This window comes from Pygoscelis adeliae, unplaced genomic scaffold (assembly GCF_000699105.1).
Source record: "Pygoscelis adeliae isolate BGI_AS28 unplaced genomic scaffold, ASM69910v1 Scaffold402, whole genome shotgun sequence".
In the NCBI taxonomy this organism is placed as follows: domain Eukaryota; kingdom Metazoa; phylum Chordata; class Aves; order Sphenisciformes; family Spheniscidae; genus Pygoscelis; species Pygoscelis adeliae.
In genome coordinates, this window is record NW_008824411.1 from 518,045 (window position 1) to 538,407 (window position 20,363).

Genomic DNA, 20,363 nt, shown 5'->3' on the forward strand with positions numbered 1-20,363 from the left:
CAGCAGCATCCATGGCCTGCCGTTAGCCTCAGCGCCTTGGTGTTTTGTTTGGTTTTTTTTTTCCCCTTCCTTGTTATTCTGGCAGCTAAGGGAGCCGGGGATCGGAGGCGTTTGATTGAAGGGCTTACATTAAGCATCTGGTAACTGGGATCGTATTCTCCTGTATTTTTTCAGGCTCCTTGGAAATTGAGGAATGCAATTCTGCCACCATGATGGAAGGTAGGTGATGATCTGAGCATGCCTTTTGGGATCGCTAGAGTTTTAAAAGCAATGGTGGAGGAAGGAGGATGCATTGAACCTGTGTGTGTGAATCCTTTTTCCTTTTTAATAAAATAATAATAAAAATAAAATCCTCCCCTCCCCCTAATCCAAATCAAACCGAAGCATCCTGCCCACTGCCGGCGAGCTGGCAAGCTGGCGGATGGTGATATAATATCAAGCCCATCAGATTATTTGCAATTCCATCCCCAGCCCTGTGTAGGCAGTTCGGGGTATGCAAATGCCCGGTTAACCAGCAGAGCTGCCGGTTCCTCCGGCTGGCGAGGTGGCAGCCTGGGCAGGGAGAGGGAGCCTGGGCCGGCATGGGTTGGTCGGCATTAAGGTCCTTTAAGCGTTATTTTATCCTTTGCTTGGAAACCCACTTTCTCAGCCGGACACGATGCACAGAGGATGAATTTAATTGATATCTGTGCGCACGGACCGGGGGCTGTGAAGCCTGCTGATGATAGATGGGATTCTGTGGTTTTACAGCGTACCTATATGGATGGGTATCTTTTCAGTGGGAAACAAGGATATTTGAACTTAAAGTAATTTTTGCCAGGTAGTGTCACTGGTTTGAAGATTCAGGCTCTGAGGATGAGGAGGGGGAATGTTGGATTGAGGCTTACTGGAATAAAAAAGGAAATGAGAAGGAAATATGGGCTCCAGGCATAAGATACTTCAGGGAGCGTTGTGAGACTGTGCGTCTGATCGTGTGTGGGAAAAACCCCTGGGCATTTCTTAAAGAAATTTTAACCTATGTCGTTTGTCTCAGCCATATGTAAAGCTCCTTTTTTTATGCTTTCTGGAATGAGATGCAGGGAAATTTTTTTTTTAGCCGAATAGGTACTTCAGGACCAACAAGATCAAAATATTCTGTTTTTTTTTTTTATGGCCCACTGGCCAAGGCAGAAGGGCTCACCTCGGCGAGGGCTGTGCGGAGCCGCATCCAGCACTGGGCTTATGGCGCTGCCGGCATGCTAACCAGGCAGCTGCTCGGCCTTCTTCGAGATGACAGGCAGAAATTGGGCTGCCTCTTGGTGTGTCCCTGTAAATCATGGTCTGTTACCCTGTCCAAATTAACCCAGAAAGGCATTGGGCTCCATGTAACCGAGATGTCTTGTATTGACTTAAAAGATTTGCCTAACCTTGGAAATTCAGGTGCTGTAATGGCCATGTGTGAACACATAGGAATTGCTCCTTGCTATTTTTTTTGATTCCTTGGTTAAGGGAATAAGTGTTGTTGTCCTTCAATGTCTTCTCTAATATTGATGATAAAGTCACAGACAAAAGAGATTTTAATTTTAGGCCATGTCATCAAAATCATCACACCATGCTGACATACATGACACACTGGGAACCAGGCACACGGCCTGTGCAAGAACAGGTAATTTTAGAGAAGATATCATTAACAACATGGTTTCTCTCAAAAGCGCCTGCGTTTGTGGAGGAATTAATGTTGATAAATTGAAGTCGGCCTGCTGTAATTCTTGGTCTGGGTGATTTAACTAGTTCTGTGGCTGGTTGTGGGGAGGGCAGTTGGGTTTTTTGTTTGTTTGGGGTTTTGTTTGGTTTTCCTTGAGGATTTTTGCCTTGCTTGTGAAATGCCCGCGGTGTGCTGCTGTGCAGGAGCCTTGGCTGCCGTGGCCCAGGCAGGTGGGTGCAGGCAAGGGGCTGGCAGGGGGTGTCCTGCCCCACTTCGGGGATGTTGGCCAGGACTGGGTCGGCCAGCTCGTCGGGCTCTGGCAGAGGCAGAACCACCTTTCATGAAATAGTCTTGCATTTAAAAAAAAAAAAAAATTAGCTATAAAAAGTTTCCCCATTATTTGTGACTTATTAAACTGCTTAACATGTTGTTCCCTAACTACCTAATGCGTATGGGAACCTAGAACAGAAGGGAGAAAATAGAATTAGAAGAAATAATTACTGCTTTTGATGAACTCTTAAGCAGTTGGAAACTGGCTCTATTTGTAGAAGAGTGAAACTTTTGTGATCAATATCCTACTGAAACACTGACACCTTGCAGAGATGCTTTATTTTAATATAAGAATGCTTTCGAATTTTCTTAGCTTAATTTGATCTGAAACTTTTAAACCTGCACAAATACCTATAGTTCCCTGCAGTAAACATGTTAAAGGGTTTTTATTATTATTATAATTATTTAAATCACTTGTCTCACCAAAATGTTGGATACTGTGCTAGAAGCTGAGGGTGGAGCTTGGGGAGGAGCTGGGCCGTGCCTGCCCGCTGCCTGCCAGTGTCCACAGGCAGCCCCAGCGCCCCTGGGGTGCAAAGCATGGGGCAACCCAGCGTCACCCACGGCCAGCAGGATGGACCTGGCTTGGTTGATGTTTTTGGATCCTCTCCTTTGGAAACAAGAGAATTTGGCTCCTTGGGAATGTTGCAGGATGTGCAATTTGTACTAGCTTGTTCTGAACCCAATATAGAATAATTTCTCATTCCCCTGGTAGATGGGGAGAGAAAGTGCATATTTTTCACTGTATGCTTAAAAATTACAAGGATATCTAAAAACACTAGGTGTGGACACTGTCTCAAGAAACCAGCCCTCCTTGGAAGGAGAGCTGAACACATGCCACACGGTGTCTCAACCACCAGAAGTGGATGGTCCTCCACCTCCATAGCACGGTGGGGTGCAGCGTGCACGAGCGTTGCCATTGCTCAGGAGGCTCGGCATGTTGGGGATGGTTTTGCTGTGCTTGGCCTCACTCACACAGGTGGAAAGTAGGTGTTGGGGATGGGGACTAAAATTCCCCAGCTTTGAATTGACAAAAATAACCTGCAGCAAAACTGCATCGCGTGTCAGCACTAGATCTGGGACCGAAACTGCTGCTGGAAAGGTCCCACTGGGTGCTGGAAAGGGCTCTGCATGTGTGGCTGTAGATGTGAGAGGTCTTTGGATCTTCCCTTTGATTATTAAATAACTCATCAGTACTCAGAAATGCACTGGGCATGTCATTAAGGTAAACATCCGTGCACAAGAACAAGTTTATCTCCTTTTTTTTAATCCATCTGTTGCATCTCCAATGTACTGAAGGTATTTTATACAGCTTAATTAAGTTTTGAAATCACTGCTGCAACATATCACACAAGCCAGAAGCTCTGCGATGTTCAGAAAGATTAGACAACCATGTGGCTGATGAGAGCAGCCGTGGTTACATTAGAGAAGGTCATTTCTTCTTCTGCAGAAGATGATACCTGCATTTTTCCCAGCGCCCAAACCAGACGTTTGCTGGGGAGAAGCTTTCCCAGAGTCGAAATTTCTCTGTAACTCTCTTCTCCAGGCTTTTTTGCACCTGTTTCTGGGGAGTTTGGTCACCCTGGGAACTTCCACGGGTGACTGGTCACTGCCATCCAAAATGGCAAAAACTTTCTTGCATCATCTTTTAGCAGTGGTTGTCTCCAGGCCTTATGTTTTCATCATGCTGAACAGGTAGTACTGGGACCAGAGGCATCTAATGGCACAAAAAAGCCTTTTTCTTATTTAGGCAAGAAAATTGGCTTTAGTATATTTTAGGTGGTCTTGTTTCAGTAAATGGTGTATTTAAATGTGCTTAGTGTTGGCCGTGTGACTCGGCAAGGAAATGACCTGGTAGAAACATTTGGTTTTCCTTTGAGAAAGCCAATAGCAGGTTTGAAGCACTTTACGTAAATTCAGGCACGGATGGCAAAACCATCCCAGAAAATACATGAGGACCATAACACCAAATTAGGACCTGTATTTTCCAGTACGTTGTTTGAGCAGTAACCCGTGACTGAGCTTGGGTTTGCAAAGCGGCTCAGGGCTTTGGCTTGCAAGAGCATCTCCAGCCATGTCCTGAGATGCAAGGGGGACTTTTTCAGACCTGCTGGAACTGCTGCCTAACCAACCTGACATGGGTGGGGAAACTATTTTTTCATGAATGCAAGAGAAGATTGACCCTTCTGTTCTGCCCTGCATGGCATGGGGTGATGCCGTCCCTGAGCCAGCAGCTTGGCTCCCCTCATAGCCCAGGGTGGACATAGGGCTGGGGACATTTCACCACTTCTCAAATTCAAAGATGTGCATAAAGCCTTTTTGGGGTGTGTTTTGAGGGCTGATCCTGCCCGCGAGCGCTGCCTGCACAGGAAGACTGACGTTTTGGGCTACCAAGGATGAGGCATGTGAAAATGGGGGTTCTGGAGGCGAGGCGTTTGCAACAGGAATGGCAAGGAACTCTTTAGCTCTTGGTTTTGTGGGTTCAAAAGCAGGGGATGTGGTTAGTGTGTCCAGCCCAGAGCTGCTCTGGGGAATGTGACATGCTCCCATATTGCATCGTGGTGCTTCCAGCAATGTCTCATGCACTCTGGGTTGGAGCTGGGCTGGCAAAACTGGACCTGAAGAGCATCCCTGTCATTATGAATGAATTTGTTCAGCGGTCCCGAGGTCAGGCAGCTGAACAGGTTGCAGTAGCAACCTCTAGTCTATGGGGAGGGAAAAAACCAAACAAACCCTTTTTGCAGGCATCCAAACCCTTCCCACTGAGCTGGTGTGGGTTTTTTCAGCTCTAGTCCACCAGCAGTGTGTTTCTCCATGCTAAAGGAGGGAAGGGATAAATGGCTCTAGCTCAAAACCAACAACCACCAAGTAAAGGCCCCACCCAAACTCTGGGAATTTGGGAAATGCTTTGGATTGGGGCTGGCAGTACCTGCCAGTTAAAACCCATGCAGTGCTGAAGTGGTGGCATCGAGGATTTAAACCGAAATATGAGTGAGGATTTAAACCAAAATAAACCAAAACCCCTGCTGTTTGCCTTGCACCTAAAATGATCGATGGGATGTAGTGGCTGAAGCAAAACCCAAACAGGGGTTTTTCTTGGGTAGAAAGGATAGAAAATATAGCAAAACTTAACAACTGCATGTGATACAGGTCTGCAAAATGCTTCCTTGGCGTGAGCCCCAGTTTAAACTGTGCGCTTGGACATCTCAGACTGGTGCCCAAACACAGCAATTGGGGATTCTCTGCCAAGGCAGAAACTTTCTGCATGATTCATTGGCCTTATTCAAATTTTAAAAACACTTCAGAAAAAAATTACAGGTTAAGTCGGGTGTCTGTTCTTCTTGAACCTCCATCACAGGGTCTTAAGAAGTTAAAGGTGGAAAAACATGGTTCTGTGTTTTGAGGCTGCAAAGCTGTAGGTGGTATAAAATGTGACTTACCCAGCACTTGTGCTGGGGATCCCGACCCACTGCCGGGATCTGACAGGGGTCAACGTGGAGGGAAAAGTGGAAAGGAGGGGAAGGCGGAGCTCCTCCCCAAACCAGCAACCTTAAACTATTTTCATGCCCAAAACTTGCTCTACTTAGAGACACTTTCACTAAAAATCCATCTGCCTTTGGAAAGTCGATGGGGGTGCGATGCTGGCTGCCTCCCTGCCTGGGCTCCAAGCAAAGCTCACATGTGGTAGCGTTCCTATTTTCTGTGCTGGCCCAATGTAGCCTTTTTTTGTTTGTTTTTTAACTTTAAGATAGTGTATTTGAGTTTCTACAGGTTTAGTACGAAAAAGGCAAACACCTGACTGATACGCAGTTTGTTTGTTAGCAGAGTGGGTTGTTCATGTGCAATGCAGTAGTACAAAGTGTAGCCCTGTTTGCCTTGCCAGCTATTGAGTAGCCTCGGCTGTTTGTTTTTAATAGAAGTTCAGTTGCAGGCTGATGTTTCTGGGGGCTTTTGAAGGTTTCTTGCTTTATCTGTATGAATGAAAGAGGAGTAAGGCTTGCAGTAGTTATAGCTACTGGTTTTTTGCACTTACAGCCTCACAGAATGATTTATTTTAATTTCCAGTTTAGTTTTAGGTGTTTTAATTTCATAGATGGTCACCAGGCAGCTGCTGGTGCCAGCATGGCTGCCTGGGGTGCGCGTGCTTTCCTGGGAGCCAGAAGCATGGGATTTTGAGGCTGTCCTTCGGGAGCAGGCACGGAGCTCCTACCCTGTCCTACAAACCCCCATCTCTTCCCCTGAACAGCAGTGGGCTTCGCTGCAGAGGTGGGAAGGGGAAATTCCCTACCACATCCCTATTTATACTGGATTAGTGCTGGCGATGATAATATTGTTTGAAAGCAGTGAGGTATCAGGACTGGAAAATCATACTTTGCAGCCTGTATTATCTGGGAGCTGTTCCTTACCCATCCCATCCTCAGAAAAGCACCCCTGATTTTGGCACATCTTTCTCTGCATTTAAATTATTACTTTTTTTTTGGGGGGGGGGGGGGGTGGTTGCAGGGAGGGAGGCGCTGGGGGGGGGTTTTGTATTTTAGGAGAGTTATTGAGGGGGGAAAAATTTTTTCTTAAAATTCTCCACCTACGTGTTGCAGGAAATTTAAAACATCAATTTGAGATTAATGTCATCATGCGGAGGATGTGTGGAAATAATCTTGCAGGGGGGTTTGGAATAGGTTGAGCTGAGGAGGGCGGGAGACGTGGTGATGCTGCAGGGAGGTTTCACAGCCTGCCCTCATCACCTGGCTGCAGCTGCCGGTTTGGGTGCCTGGAGGATTTCATACAGCCCCACAAATATATTGGTCTTCTAAAGTTGGGTCTCTACAAATCATTAAAGATGCACCTTGTTATTAGAGCCAATTAATAATAAATGAGTGTCAGGCTTTTAAATGCATATGTGTGTGTCAGCTGGCATTTGGTTGTTTTGTGCTTCCCTTAAAATACTGTCCAGCATCACACCTATCGCCCGGTGGGTGCAGGTGAGATGGGCTGTATCCTGTGCCCCGCTCCTGTTACAGACAGCATCAGCTTCAAGAGCAAGCTCATGTCTAAAACATCAGCCTGGATGAGGTTTTTTGACGGCTTAACCAGAAGCTTTTCTATCAGCTGAAAATGAAAATAAACCTGGGTATTATGAGACAGTACAAAAAAATCAATTATCAAAATCTTCCCTAAAGATCTGAATTCCCTCCTGGGGACCAGGCTTGGGGCAGTCAGTGGATGGATGCAGACCCAGCCCTGCGTGCTGCTTGAGGGGCTATTTTTTTGATTCACTATCGCTGGGAGCATCATGATTACAAATAATCTTCCCCAAGTATTTTGCTGTCAGCGAATAAATTAATAAATGCAATGCTGCTGAAAACAGTCCTGTAGCCACCTCGTTAGTGGTGGGGTTTGCTTGGAGCTGATGGCATTGGCAAATATGCCTGATGATGAGCTCATCTGGGGCACTTTTAGGTCCCTCTTAAGGTGCCCTTCCAAATGTCAAAGGAGGACTTAATTTTTAATATGGTTTATTGGAGTTTTGCAGGGGTTTGGCCTGGTTTTGGCGTTAGTGCAGAAGATGCAAAAGAAGCCTGTGTAAGTTATTAATAAGGTCATTTATGCTTCATGTTTACCTGGCTCCTTTCACCTGGGGACCTCAAGCTCCTTCGCGCCGCACGGTTCCTCTGCGGGGAGACAGATGGGTGGAAGAAGCTCCGTCAGTTTTGTCAAACGCTGCCTGGAAATGAAGCCTTTCTTCGGGTCAGGTCTCCTGCTCTTATTTTTAGTTACACTATTGCCACGGTTAATCACTGCTTTGAAATCAAGGTATTCATTTGACAGCAGACCGTGGGAGGAACAGGACAGTTAGAGGAACTGGAAAGAAGTGTCTCGTCACGCTTTATTTTGGGTGTAAATCTTCATCATACGCAAATGTGAATATTGCAAATTTTTTTTGGATGACCAATTGAGAGCGAGTGATGCTTTTCCCTGGCAGCTTTCCTGGAGTTGTACCTTGTTCCCAAGGAAGTGGCTCCTGTGTCATGCAGGTGACAAACCCACCCTGCCAGCCTGGGTGTCCTTTTCTCCACCTGGGAAATCGGGAGTGGGAGTTTGTGGAGGGTCACACAGATGTCAGCTGCAGCGGGGTGGCCTTGATCAATAAGTCATGGGGTGGATGGAAGGCTGTTTCTTAGTGTCATGCCTAGACAAGGATTTTGGTGGGTTTTAATAAGACCTTACATTCTGCATAAACAGTATGACTGCAAAATTGGTGTGTTTTTCACAGAAAATTGTTAAAGTAATTGCTGGGAGTCTGCGGTGTGCATGGAGGCAATGGATTTTAAGGAGATACCTTTTAAAACAGGGCTGTGAGATGGGACCTGCTGTTGGCCGTGGCTCCAGTCAAGGAGCAGATGTAAGGACAAAGCCTTGCAAAGAAAAGGAGAGGTTTGCAGTGTGATTTTTTTTTTTTTTTTTTTTTGAGGGGGAGGAGATACCAGCATGGGGCATATAATGTGCGTGGGTGTCCCCTGGATGCACTGCCTGCAGGAAACTGCCCCACCAACAAGCCCAATGCCCTCCTGCAGCTGCTTGGTGCTAGGGGAGGCATGTGGAAGCACCGTCGTCTCCCATTCCCAATAAACCAAAACCCCCTAAAAATAGAAATCTGAGTGGCATTTGGGAGGGAGAGCCTGTCCTGGACAACTTCTTAAATAGCACAGCAACCTTCAGAAGTGCATCTGTGTTTTTGTGTGTGTGCCAGCTGTGAATTAAAGCCACAACTGTATGCAGATTTAATTTACTGACAAAATTGGTGGAGACGTATGTGTCCCACATCCCTCAGTTGCCACACACCCGGGGTCTCTGAAAGTTGATATTAAAAATCTAATCTCTGGGGAAAGCAGGCGGTGAGCAATTCCTGCAGCTGCTTTACTGAGGTTGGTGAATAACCTATGAGCAACAGTTTGCATCCTTCTGATGTTAAATAGTCCTTAAATGCTCAGTTCCATTGCTGAAGAAAAATGAATTGATGTCCTGTGTGTTGTGATGCATCCTGCTGATGCAGCCCTTTATTTTAAGGACAGCCTGTAGCTGCCGGCCTGCTCCCCAGGCTTTGCTTCGGGGCTGGGGCTTGCTCTGAGCTGGGCAGCCCCACTGCATGGAAGGAGGGCTGGGATGGGTCTGCTGAGCATCCGTGCAATGAGATGGAAATGTTTGTGCTCCTTGCTGCACCCAGCTGCAGTGATGCTGATTTCTGCGCTGGATCTTGCCATGGGGAGAGCCCAGACCTATGTTTATATGGAATATAAATATATTTCCATGGCTCAGGGTGTATTCCCACGTGCTGGGGCTGCAGTTAAAGGCTGGGGTCTCACCCTGGGCTGCAGGCCCAGGTTATCCGAACTGAATCGTGCCTGCAAAGCAAAGGAGCCAGTGTAATGCCCAGACACAGGTTTAATCCTGGGTATATTTAAATAAGCTGGTGCGCACTCCCTTGTCGTAATGAGTGCATGCCAAGCAGGGGTTGCGGCTCAAGGGCTGTGCCGTTTCCCAGCCCTTTGAACTCCTGACTCCAACTGCTGCGATGAGTATTTGGGCAGTTTGCAAAGGGGAAAAGGTGCGGACCAAAGGGAAGGGGAAAGACGTGAAGGTCCTGGGAGCCCAAACCCCTCTGGATACGCGAGGATGGACCCTTGCTGCTCCAGGGCAGGAGCAGAGCCTGGCACGGGGGCTGCTGCTCCATGGCAGGCAGGACATGTGTGTCAGCAGCCACAAACCCAGAGGTGGCCACTTGGCCACAGGGCTTTCTCTAAGTTGTTCTTCACATTCCAGCTACTAGATAGGATATGTATTTTTAGAAAGGTGTTGGATGTTAATTCAAAAACTCCTTAGCCAGAGTTCGCCGCAACCTGGTCAGGGACTTAATTACCCTCAAGGTTGAAAACGTGACTGTATTTCTGAATCAGTTATGGGATCTTGTATTACCTCTGTCCAGAGCGTAGATCCCTTCATCACGATGTTTCCGTTCCCAGGGCAGGTGCTTGGACCCCAACGCAGGTGCTCCCAACACAGTTCTGGTGCTGTGCTGAATAGACAAAGCTCTGGCAGGTGCCCATCTCCTCCTTCTCCAGCCTTTCAGCTGCCCTGATTGCTCTCCCATCAGCCGTGTGCCAGCTCTGGGGTTGCTCCAGAAGCATTGGGTGCAGTAGCTGAGCAGGACTGAGCCCAGGTGTGATGCCACCTCTCTGCTCCTCCTTGGCATGTTCCCACTTGATGGGGGGGGCTTGTTTTCTGTAGAAAGTGTTTGATCTCCTTGATGATAACCAAAAGCACCGTCACTGGACCCCCCAGTGAAAGGTGGTGTGTACCACATCTCAAAACTGCATTATTTACAAGGCACAACAGCATGGGACCTTGAACCAGGAGCAACCGCTCCTACTGTAGGAGAAAATGATCCCAGAGCAGTAACTTACAATGTTTTATTTTATTCAGACTTATTTGTGATCTTGTTTTAGGCTCTCAAACGCTGTTAGTCCTTCAATGTCTTCCAATTGAAATTTCTGATAAGGAGCAAACTTCTCAGCATTTATTTTTATTTGAATGAAACACACAACTGTTGTTGCTTACTTTTGTTTTCAAGTATCTCCTTTCCTGAAAGCCATAGGAAGCCAACAGTGTTCTGCTCCAGCAGAGAGTGAGAGAAGTGGCGGTGAGACCACCATCCCTTTTCCCTCATTTTTTCACTTTCTAACAGGGAGAAACTGTGGTAAGCATGTGGAAGATTGTAATACGTGTCTGTGAGACTTTGCTAACCAGAATTTTTTTCAATAACTTGGAAGTGTAACAGGGTAGAGTAAATTCACATAGCTAGACAGTAAGGACCTTTAATGCCTGGCTAGCTCATTATCAAAGATGGCTTTGTTAGCCCCCCATGGCAAAGCTAAATGTAGTGGTTCAGTGACAGTTTGCACTGGAAAATATTGGTTTACTGGGATGAAATATTAAGTACAGCGAGATCATGCAGCCAGCATGCATACAGCACTGTGCATCTTCAGAAGGGGCATCAACTGTTTGTTATAAAAATTACTTTTTATGTATTTTGAGGTAGCAAAGGAAGTAAGGTCCAGCGGGTGACTCCCCCAGCCTTTTTTAAGGGGTTTTCCAGCAAATTTTCAGAAAAACAGATTTCCTGACTGGTTAAAACGTAAACTTTGCTTGTGTGGGGAGAGTACTAAGTCTAGTCCTTAGCCTGGGGACCAGCTGCTTTCTGGACCCCCACCAGCCAAATATCAATCAAAATTATCATCATCAAAAATCTTCAATTCTAGGTAAACCTCATTTGAAACCAAGGCCTGTTCACAGGTCAAATGTGCATCACACTGGGGATTTGTGTTCTTGCTGGGAAGCACAGCTGTCCCTTGGCCCCATCTCCAAGGGTCTGGTGGTGGTCCCTTCCCCGAGTGGAGGGTGGTGGCTTCCATTGGTGGGACTTGAGACAAAAACTACTGTACCTGGTGCTGTTAAAGCCCAGGGTCTGTTCCTGCTCCCTGAGGCGCTGCCATGGCACCTTCCTCCTTCACTGGGGCTTGGTCCAAGTGTGAATGCGTGGCAGTTGTAGTTGATTTGAAGCAAAATACTCTGATCTGGCCTCAGGACAGATTCCTCTTTGGAAAGAAGTTCTGGGTTATTTCTTTTTTTTTTTATAGAAGAGGAGCTGAGCTGTAAGAAATGCCTTTTTTTTTTTTTTTTTTTTTAAGTTGGTAGGAGTATCTTTGTTGTGTGCTCTTCCTGGGAGCTATGGTCCTGGAGGATGTCCTTGTGCTGTGAAGGATGGGACATCTTGGCTGGTGGAGCAAAGTGCTTGAGCAGGACAGCCCCAGCAGACCCATAGGAGAGGCTGGGGGAGAGCAGTGAACCACAGTGCTTGCTGGGGACAGGGAGCTGGAGAGTGTGTTGTCAGAAAGTGTAAAATAGTGTAATTTAGCCCTGCTATAGGAAAAGGAAACCTTGAGAATTGAGGGGAAAAATGAACAACCAGTCAACTTGAAATAGAGAGGGGTTTTAAAATATCCTTCATCCTCAAGGGGATAAGAAGGGTAATTTATTGACTGAGAAGACAGACATTTGGTAAAAAGACCCAGCATGCATTATTTATGTCACTTTGCACAGAGGATGGGAGGCTAATGCCAGAAATAAATACCCTCAACAAGGGGGAAAATAGAGGGAGACCACAGCAGAGCAAATGCAAAGCTATTCGCAGTACCAGGAGCCTGGTAAAGCCCGCAGCCTTGCCTGGGCTGGAGGCTGGTGTAAGCCCTTCCCAAGGACAAAATTATATGAGCTTAAATAGGTTAAAAAGTGACTGTTTACTAAAACTTGCTCTACAGAGATAGCTGAGATGCAGCATTGTAAATTAGGAAAGAAGGCAGGTAACAGCGTAGGCAATGGTGTGTTATTAATTGCCTGTGATGACCTTTAATGGTGATGGGTTTGTGGCTGGAGCCTGCTGCCTGCAGTGACACCACAGCAGGCAGGGTGGAGCAGCAGAAGACCTTGTCTCATGAAGGACTCATGTTGTAACCCCTGGCCACGGTCTGCAGGGCCAGGCTGCTGCGGAAGGAGCCCCCTCAGGCTACCGATACGAATGGTGCCATCGCTGCCCGACTGCTGTTTCTGATGGTCCATCCTCTCCTACAGAGTAATGTCGGCAATTAGACTTGTAAATGAAGGCGGTTGAAATATTAATGACTGTATCGAGGCAGTATGTGGAGGGCTGAGTTCCTCGCCACATTATTAAGCCTGCTGAAAGGCTAGTAATGAGCTTTAATGCAAAGGTTGGTTTAGGTAAAGCATTTTAAATGTTATGAAGATGTATACTAATATAATTATATATAAGGTGAGCAAAACCAAAAATAACATGGACTGAAAGAGCACAGTTACTGAGACTTGACTTTGCTGCTGCTGTGGCAGTTGAGAATCCCTGTCTTTTGCAGTGGACCAAACATGCCCATTTTCATGTAAAATATGTCATCAGTGCAGCAGCTGGGCCCAAGGTAGGTGCAGGCTGCTACTGTGTCATAGCAGGGGAAACTTCTTCTGAGCTGACCTGCGAAGAGTGTTTGGGATGCTGCTGTTCGGATTATTTAGTTGGGGCTTGATGTGGTTACACCCTTGCTTCTCAAACTTTAATTTACCGTTTGAATTTTTCCTCTGGATATGACTCAGATGATTTCAGTAGTTTTGTCTTGCCTTCGGTTTTGTTCTGCTGAGCAAAGGGAGGATTATTATTATTTCTTTAGTAAAGCAAGCCAACACCAAATACAAAGTCCTTTGGCTATGAAACAGCAGCAGGCTTCTGCATCTTTGGACCCAGTGAAGGAATTCAGTAAGAGCACGCACAGGTTTGTGGGGAAAGGGGACTGCTCAAATCCAGCTCCAAGCTGCATGCAAAAAAATCCATACAACCATACAAAGAAAAAATAAACTTAATAGTGATTATTTCTTATTCTCCCCTATTTCTCCCCTTTCTTCCTTCTTCCCCCCCTTCCCCACAGGTACTTTGGTCTTGAGTCTCTGGCATGGCGATAGATAACATTTATCTTCATGCAGACTAAGTTGAACTAATTTCAATCTTTTTTTTTTTCTTTAGTCATCACAAAAAAGCGTTTAAGGCACAGGTAGTCTCACTGATGTCTTCTCCATTTTAAAAGGTGTGTTGTTTTTGAGGCCCATCCTCCTAAGCAAGTAGCTCTTCCTCCAGGGACCCCCCTCGATATTCAGGGGTCCGGAAGCAGCAGCTGCTCCCTCCGCCTGGGGATGGAGGATGAGGGACTGGGTTTGGGAGAACAGGGTTATTTTTCTTGTAGAGGTGTTAAGTCGTCTTCAGTATAGAAAATAAGATGTTGGTAGTTTTTTAAAAATAAAGTTCAGAAAGCTTCATAGTGTTAAATACTAATTCGTATTTCTCAGATGCCAATTCTTAGGTATACCAGGAAAAAAAAGGATAATAGTAAACAAAAGGTGAATAATGTCCCCCGATTCAGAGAGCCATTTGTGTTTGAAATGAGATCCCTGGCACACAACGGTTAGTTCAGCCTTGGCTTGTGGCTACTCTGAGTCTTTGAGTAACAGCACTCAAAGCCATTTGGCTTGAGGACTGACTGCAGCATGTGAAGTTGTTGTACCTTGGAGAGGCCTGGTGGCTTTCCCCCCATGTTTGTCCTCTGTGGGCAAGGCGGGTTTTGTGATCATTGGTACGGTTTTAGGCATTCTTGCTGCCATAGAGGTAATGGCACACGAATGACTCTGGGCTGTCGTGCATGAGGCTCATTGAGGAAAACCTGCTGAAGGAGACAGCAGAGATGTCAAATACACCTGTCTGCAAACATTTTAGTCTAATCTCCCCTCCAGAAGAAGGATGTCATGCTGGTCCTTGAGCAGGACGCATGGGTGTGGTATTTGGTGCTGCCGTTGCTGGTGTTTTCTCCAGCTCATGCTCGTGATGGCTCGGTGTGGTGGGGGGGTCGTACTGGTGTTACTGTGCCCTTTCAAAGAGCCTGAACTAAACTGCTGGTGAGATGCATGGCCTTTCCTGCTTGGAGACAGGGGACAGCCCACCTCTGCTTTAGCCACGTAATAACTGTGCAGAATGAAATCAGCTGTTAATCTTTAAAACAGTGGCGAGGAGTGCAGTAGCTGTTGGCGGGAAGGCAGAGTTCCTGCCTGCCCCCCTTCTCCGGTGCTATGAAACCGGCAGTAAAGCTCGAGCTTTGTCCAACTCAAAGCGCAGTTTTAAACTGAGATTGAGGGAGATGTGCTGCCTGCCCCACAGTGCTGGACAGCCTGCAGAGGTGGGTCTTTCCTTGTATTTTGGATGTGACAAAAGGGAGAAGGCTTCGGGAATGTAGGTAGGGACTTCTGTAATTAATGTTACATACTTGAGTGCATTAATGTTCCTCCTGTGAGTAAAGTAGGAAGTCCCTGGGGTGAATGGATGGGGAGAGGGCTAGGATGGCTATTGTTGCAGGGATTTAAATCCTTCTCCTCTGGTGCTGCCATTAGCTGGGTACCGTATCACACCCATCTTTATCACTCTGGCACTTACGGTGGCCTGGGACCTCATCCTCAGTTTTCCAACACCTCTGGTAGCCCTGTAGCTGATGGGATTTTGGTGGCTGAAGGCTGTGGCACTGCAGGGCAGAATTAGTATGGGTCAAAAGAGACATGTTCCCAGCATGCCCCGTATGACCTGTGCAGTGAGGTGGCGTGCCTCAGGACTTCAGGAAATCCTTGCCTCTGGAGACTTGCAAGGGGATGGATGGGTCTAGAGGGGCGATGAACAGCTGGGTGTCTTGCCCGGGTGTCCCTGTAGGTGCTGGGCACAGGGTGGGGACAGCTGAAGGAGTGGGCTATGTCTTTGGGTGACACATACAGCTCTTCATGCTGGTGTGACCCAGCACTGGCATCACAGGGCAATGCAGCTCTCTGGGTCTTCCCACTGGAGAGCGGTTTGGATCCAGTACCTGGCACTCCTTGATGGGGAGAGGTGGGATTTGATGTCCATGCTAGGTGCTACTTTAGGGAGCATCACCTGAGCGGTGATTTTGGCTCCTCCCTGCTCTGAGCCATCCCTTCATGCCCCACATGGATATGCTCTATTTTCTTCTTTCATGCCCGTCGTTCTGCCACCTCACTGCCTCTTCTCTGCTTTCTCTCCCACTTACCATCACCTTTCCTCTTCCAGCAGTAATTCTGTCTTGTCCTGTGAGGTTTCCCTGAACCTGTATTGTTCCCTCCATGAACAAAGTCTTATTATTTTTACTTTCTATAAGGATGACTCTTGCCCAGACTGAAATGAGACTTGAGGACCAAAGCGTGCAATGCCCTTCTGTGCACAACCCCCAGCTCTGTCCCTGTGCCATCAGACAGGGTATTTTTTTAACAGGGAGGCATGAGCTCCTCTGAGCTGCAGCCACCCAAAAGCAGGGCTGTCCTGGAAAATCACTGCGTTGTCTCTCACCAAACCACAGACCTCTCTGGTGTCACCATCAGGGCACAGGCAGCCAGTGCCTGGCCCTGGTGTGGGTGGTGGGCTTTGGAAGGGGACCTGCTCCCGCTGGCTCTCAACAACCATCTCCAAAGGAGGCTTTCATTTTTGTTCTGCCTTTCCTAAATATCCTTTTTTTCCCTCAATCATTACCATTTTAAGCAGATGGTGGGCCTATTATATAACTGAGCAGAAGGCTTCACTACAAAATTTAGCCAAATCGGGTGCTTCTTCAGATAAGACTAAACAACAACTCATTTCTGGGGTTTTTGGCCCTCCCTGTTCTACTTTGAGTTTGGAGGATGAAGTTATTCTGGGGGGTGAGATCAATGGAAACCTTCCTCAGTTATTAATAACTCGCTTGAGTCTTGAAGAAATTGTAGGGAAGCAAGATGTAGTAAAAACAAAGCTGTCTGCCCAAGGTTGCAGGATGAGCCCGCAGGATTCAGCATCGCTCCCGGCTGCTTGTGCTGCCCTTAGCAGCTTGGGGGTATATGGATCCCATAGCCTGGGGGGGTATGGGATCCCATAAGTGATTCCTTCATCCCTGACCATGTAATGCTTGCTTTGGGAAGACAAGGGAAGTACACCGGATGTGATTTTCAGGAGCAGTCCCTTTGCTTCCCATTTCACAGGGGGAAATGTCCAACCTAAAAGCTCCATGTGCAATGCTAAGGAGACCTGCTGGAGCCTCTCCTGGTCCTACCCTGGCTGGCTTGGTCCTAGTGTTGGCCTGAAAAACCACCCGGCCATAGGGTATCAAAAGCCTGAAGCATCCCACATGTATTTTGATAGTATAATTTAAATCCATCTATTTTCTTTACGTGCTGCAGAAAGCTAGCATTTGTGTGCTTGTTGCATGCTTCGATCAATGCCCAGAAGAGTAGGATGTTCCTGGGAAAATGGAAAATAATTTCAATTCAAGGGCACATTCAAAGCAGGAGGCAGACCAAAGAAACCCAGTCTCCCTGAAAAGCATCAATCGAATGAACTGTGCTGGGGCACACAGCTTCTGGAACGAGTGCTCCCGTGTTCCTGGGGTGTCCAGAGCCAATTTCAGGGGAGCTACAGGAGATTTGGCTCTTTCAGTACATCACTCAAGGTAGAAGCTTGAGGTTTTTTCATTGAATCCTAGACAGTATTTTTTTAAGAAAGCAGGTTTTAGCACAAGTATAGCTGTGTGCTTCTGGTACAGTGCACATTGCGTGAGTTGTCCTCCAGTCGTGGCAACCCTGGTTCGTGCTGCTGAGCATTGTCTGCACCTTTGAAAGTTATTGCACACCACATCAGGGAGAAGAAGGCTTGCAGCAGCGGGGCTGTGCAGGCATGCATGCGGCTAACGGGACTCCTAATGGCAGTGTGTTCATCTTTCCTGTAAATTCACACCATAGCTGTCTCCTTGCCGCACAGCTGGGCTCGGTGCAGGTGCCCATGGCTTCTTGGCTGAGCTCCCTGCAGGGCTGGCTCAGCACCCGGTGAGGAGGCAGCAGGGCAGCGCGGGTGCTGCCAGACCTGCCTTTCCTCCCCTCTGTCCCCCCTGGCAGGCCCTGGGCTGTGGTTAGTGATGGTCCCTATTTGCTGGGCGATGGCTTGACTCTACTTTCCATGAGGTTTTGGGGAAGGAGACACTGCTGAGCAAGGACCTGCTGTGGTTCCTGAACACTCGATATGGCAGTTTGCTGCAGGTCAGCTTGTTGCATCGGTGTGAGTTGTTGCATTTGCTGCTCCAGACCATTGCTGCATCCTTGCAGCTGTGTCTGACCCACGGTGCTTCACGTTTGGATAACTTCCAGACCAAAGCAAAACTAGGAGCTCCAAAAGGAAGAAGCCAGAAATAGCTATTCTAGACTCAAGGGCCGTGGTTTATATTGACTGCTTCGGCCACCAGGATCTCTAAATTACACCCTGACCTAAATTAATTGCTATTGTGCTGCTGGCAACGATTGCACGACAAGCATGTCCTGCAGTGTCCAGTGCGAGAGCAGCTTCCAGCCACAGCTGTGTCTCAGTGGTTGGGCTGGGAGGCCACTGCCAGCAGAAAATCATCTGCATGAAAACCAGCCAGCCAAGTGAAACGTGCTAGCTTAAAATGTTCCAGATACCTTCCTTGACGTGCTTGCTGCAAGTGGTTATTAAAAATCCCTCTCCTGGATAGCTCTTAGGCTGGAAAAGAGGGAGAAACTCGCAGAAACCCGCTCTCCTCCATCTGTTTTTAAAAGTGGTGTGGCAGTGGCCACTGCCCCCATGGGCTCTGTGGCTCCCAGGGTTTCCCAGCCGGCTCCAGCGTCGTTGGTACCAGGCATGGTTTTAAGCACTGTGCAGATCAAGAATCAGTACAGAAAATAACCAACCTCATGGTTTAAACTTTTTTTTTTTACACCAAAGAGGGGTTTTCCCACTGTGCATTAGTACCCACATGCGGTATGGCAAAGGAGTGTATAATTAAGACAGTAAGCTTAGAAATATTAACTGTGAAATATGTAGTCACACATGCTGAGATCAAGTTAATAAGTGTTAAATGAACAAATAAAAGGCATAAGTAAATGTACACGCTACCTGCAAAGTCCTGCTGACAGTTTCTTGGGTTTGGGTCTTTCTTTTTTAACCTTATTTATGAATTACAGCTGACAAGGGAATAAGGAACGTTTTGGAGGATTTGTTTGAAGCATAATATCAATATTGCATTCTTATTTATATTCCTTCTATCCACAGGATTGAAAAAACGTACAAGGAAGGCCTTTGGTATACGCAAGAAAGAAAAGGATACTGATTCCACGTAAGTCAATGAGATATAAACCACATTAATATATAATGATGCTGGGGAGAAGTTGATGCCAGTGTGCCAGGATGGGAAGGAAGTCGGTGCATCACAGGCATTTGTCATCCTTGGATCAAGCCTTGTAGTAGCAAATACATCTAAGCTGTTTCCCTTGTACATCCAGCGGCCAACACATAAGGTATTTTCTCAGTGGTGCTGCAGAGATAATAAAGCCGGTTCCCCACGTGTTTGCAATTTACGGTGACAGTTAGCGGTGATCAGAAGAAAATTACTCCTCTGAGAGTTTCAGCAGATTAATCTCTGCCCAAACTACTGATTTGCCTGTCTGCTTAGATATTTTTAGATGCAAATTCAATTTAAACAGATGCCCGTGCAGGCGGTGAGGCCGTTGTTGGAGCGAAGGGCTGTAGGGCTGTGTGGTTGGGGCAGGCTCAGGATGGCGAGGGTGCACGGGGCTCATGGAGCACACACTCCTTCGGCTTTGCTGCGAGAGATGCTTTTGTTTCCTGGGAAAACGTCTAGTGGGGTTTTCTCCTCACATCTGGTAGGGGATGCTGTGCACAGGTGCAGAACCACTGGTGGGGTGCTGAGCCCAGCCCAGGGAGGACTCTCCGCTGCCACTGATGTGTCTTCGGGGAGGGGGGTGGAGGGTGGGGAATGTCCCAAAGCAGCATGGCAGAGGAGCCTGTCCAGCCTGTGTGCTGGGGACGACGTGGAGGAAAGGCAGCGGGGAGCCCCATTCCGGCACCTGCAGCATTGTCTAGGTGCTTAATGTCTGGCACAGTAGAAACCCTATGGGTTTGGTTTTTTTTTAACTTGTTTTCCTGAGCTATTTTGTATCTCAGTGGTGGTTGGTGAGGTTTCCCATGCAAAGGGACAGCTGCTGCAGCTCTGCACGTCTGGCCACATTCCTGGGGCCACGGCGAGCTCAGCTGCACTGGCATCTGCAGGGCTTTGCCTGCTGCAAAAGAGGGCCCAAAAATATGGGGGGACGTGGAGCATATCCCAAGAGGGCTGTGCAGCACCAAGCTGTTGTCCTGCTGGCAGAGGGGGGCTTGTCACCAGGAATAGTGGCTGCCCATCCACCAGCCGGACAGGCTGAGGAACAGCCAGGAACTCCTGCTCCAGCTGTGTACAGCTTCATTTATAATTTATCAGAAGGATGAGCAGGAAACAGACTGCTTCGCATCTTCCTCTTCTGCTCATGGAAAATCAATGGAGCCATGTCTAGGCCTTTAGCCTAGACCTTTAGCCAGCACCATGATTTCCACGCTTGCTTGCAGCAGCCTGCTCTTCCTAGAGGCTGAGGAAGCTTGTGGCACAGGGAGATAATGAATCCAGGGGCGCTTGTGATGGTAATGAGCTTGCAGAAAGGCCACTGTGGGGGAGATGCTGCAATTAGCAAGCAGCAGTGATTAGCATGTCGCGGGGTCGCGTTGTGGTCATTGCCCTGAATGGCTCTGAGCGCTCTCCAAATCCCCCGTTGGCAGCCAGCGCAGGGCTGGGAGGAGCGGCGGGTTCAGACAGACCCTCTGGTC

The 20,363-nt window shown here is 47.5% G+C and overlaps 1 protein-coding gene across 1 annotated transcript in view; it reads left to right on the top strand.

Annotated features, from left to right (window-relative positions):
• Window positions 1-209: 209 nt before the first annotated feature.
• The window catches only part of SGIP1 (SH3-domain GRB2-like (endophilin) interacting protein 1), a 56,102-nt gene continuing 35,948 nt past the window's right edge, over window positions 210-20,363 (top strand). The window contains 2 exon segments of the mRNA XM_009320651.1: window positions 210-219; window positions 18,759-18,822. Of these exon segments, the coding sequence (XP_009318926.1) occupies window positions 210-219; window positions 18,759-18,822 (74 nt within the window).